Genomic DNA, 1,319 nt, shown 5'->3' with positions numbered 1-1,319 from the left:
AGCGGGAGGAGCGGTAGGAGCGTCAGCGGGAGGAGGGTGAGCGGGAGGAGGGTCAGCGGGAGGAGCGGTAGGAGCGTCAGCGGGAGGAGGGTGAGCGGGAGGAGGGGGAGCGGGAGGAGGGTCAGCGGCAGGAGGGTCAGCGGGAGGAGGGTCAGCGGGAGGAGCGTCAGCGGGAGGAGCGTCAGCGGGAGGAGGGTCAGCGGGAGGAGGGTCAGCGGCAGGAGGGTCAGCGGCAGGAGGGTCAGCGGGAGGAGCGTTAGCGGCAGGAGCGTCAGCGGGAGGAGGGTCAGCGTGAGGAGCGTTAGCGGCAGGAGGGTCAGCGGCAGGAGGGTCAGCGGGAGGAGGGTCAGCGGCAGGAGGGTCAGCGGCAGGAGGGTCAGCGGGAGGAGCGTTAGCGGCAGGAGCGTCAGCGGGAGGAGGGTCAGCGGCAGGAGGGTCAGCGGGAGGAGCGTTAGCGGCAGGAGCGTCAGCGGGAGGAGGGTCAGCGTGAGGAGCGTTAGCGGCAGGAGGGTCAGCGGCAGGAGGGTCAGCGGGAGGAGGGTCAGCGGCAGGAGGGTCAGCGGCAGGAGGGTCAGCGGGAGGAGCGTTAGCGGCAGGAGCGTCAGCGGGAGGAGGGTCAGCGGCAGGAGGGTCAGCGGGAGGAGCGTTAGCGGCAGGAGCGTCAGCGGGAGGAGGGTCAGCGTGAGGAGCGTTAGCGGCAGGAGGGTCAGCGGCAGGAGGGTCAGCGGGAGGAGGGTCAGCGGCAGGAGGGTCAGCGGCAGGAGGGTCAGCGGGAGGAGCGTTAGCGGCAGGAGCGTCAGCGGGAGGAGGGTCAGCGGCAGGAGGGTCAGCGGGAGGAGCGTTAGCGGCAGGAGCGTCAGCGGGAGGAGGGTCAGCGTGAGGAGCGTTAGCGGCAGGAGGGTCAGCGGCAGGAGGGTCAGCGGGAGGAGGGTCAGCGGCAGGAGGGTCAGCGGCAGGAGGGTCAGCGGGAGGAGCGTTAGCGGCAGGAGCGTCAGCGGGAGGAGGGTCAGCGGCAGGAGGGTCAGCGGGAGGAGCGTTAGCGGCAGGAGCGTCAGCGGGAGGAGGGTCAGCGTGAGGAGCGTTAGCGGCAGGAGGGTCAGCGGCAGGAGGGTCAGCGGGAGGAGGGTCAGCGGCAGGAGGGTCAGCGGCAGGAGGGTCAGCGGGAGGAGCGTTAGCGGCAGGAGCGTCAGCGGGAGGAGGGTCAGCGGGAGGAGGGTCAGCGGGAGGAGGGTCAGCGTGAGGAGCGTTAGCGGCAGGAGGGTCAGCGGCAGGAGGGTCAGCGGGAGGAGGGTCAGCGGGAGGAGGGTCAGCGGGAGGAG

The 1,319-nt window shown here is 71.6% G+C and overlaps 1 protein-coding gene across 1 annotated transcript; it reads left to right on the top strand.

Moving 5' to 3' along the window:
- Window positions 1-311: 311 nt before the first annotated feature.
- On the top strand, window positions 312-785 carry LOC123964435 (involucrin-like; the record flags this gene model as incomplete). The annotated part of the gene is made up of 2 exons (XM_046041418.1): window positions 312-375; window positions 694-785. Coding segments are annotated over 2 exons (156 nt in total), but the record flags the coding sequence as incomplete, so codon positions are not given.
- Between the last annotated feature and the right edge of the window lie 534 nt (window positions 786-1,319).

The sequence above is a fragment of the Micropterus dolomieu genome, unplaced genomic scaffold, assembly GCF_021292245.1.
Source record: "Micropterus dolomieu isolate WLL.071019.BEF.003 ecotype Adirondacks unplaced genomic scaffold, ASM2129224v1 contig_2401, whole genome shotgun sequence".
NCBI classification, from domain to species: Eukaryota; Metazoa; Chordata; class Actinopteri; order Centrarchiformes; family Centrarchidae; genus Micropterus; species Micropterus dolomieu.
Note: the sequence above shows the minus strand (reverse complement) of the source record. Positions and strands in the feature narration are given on the sequence as shown.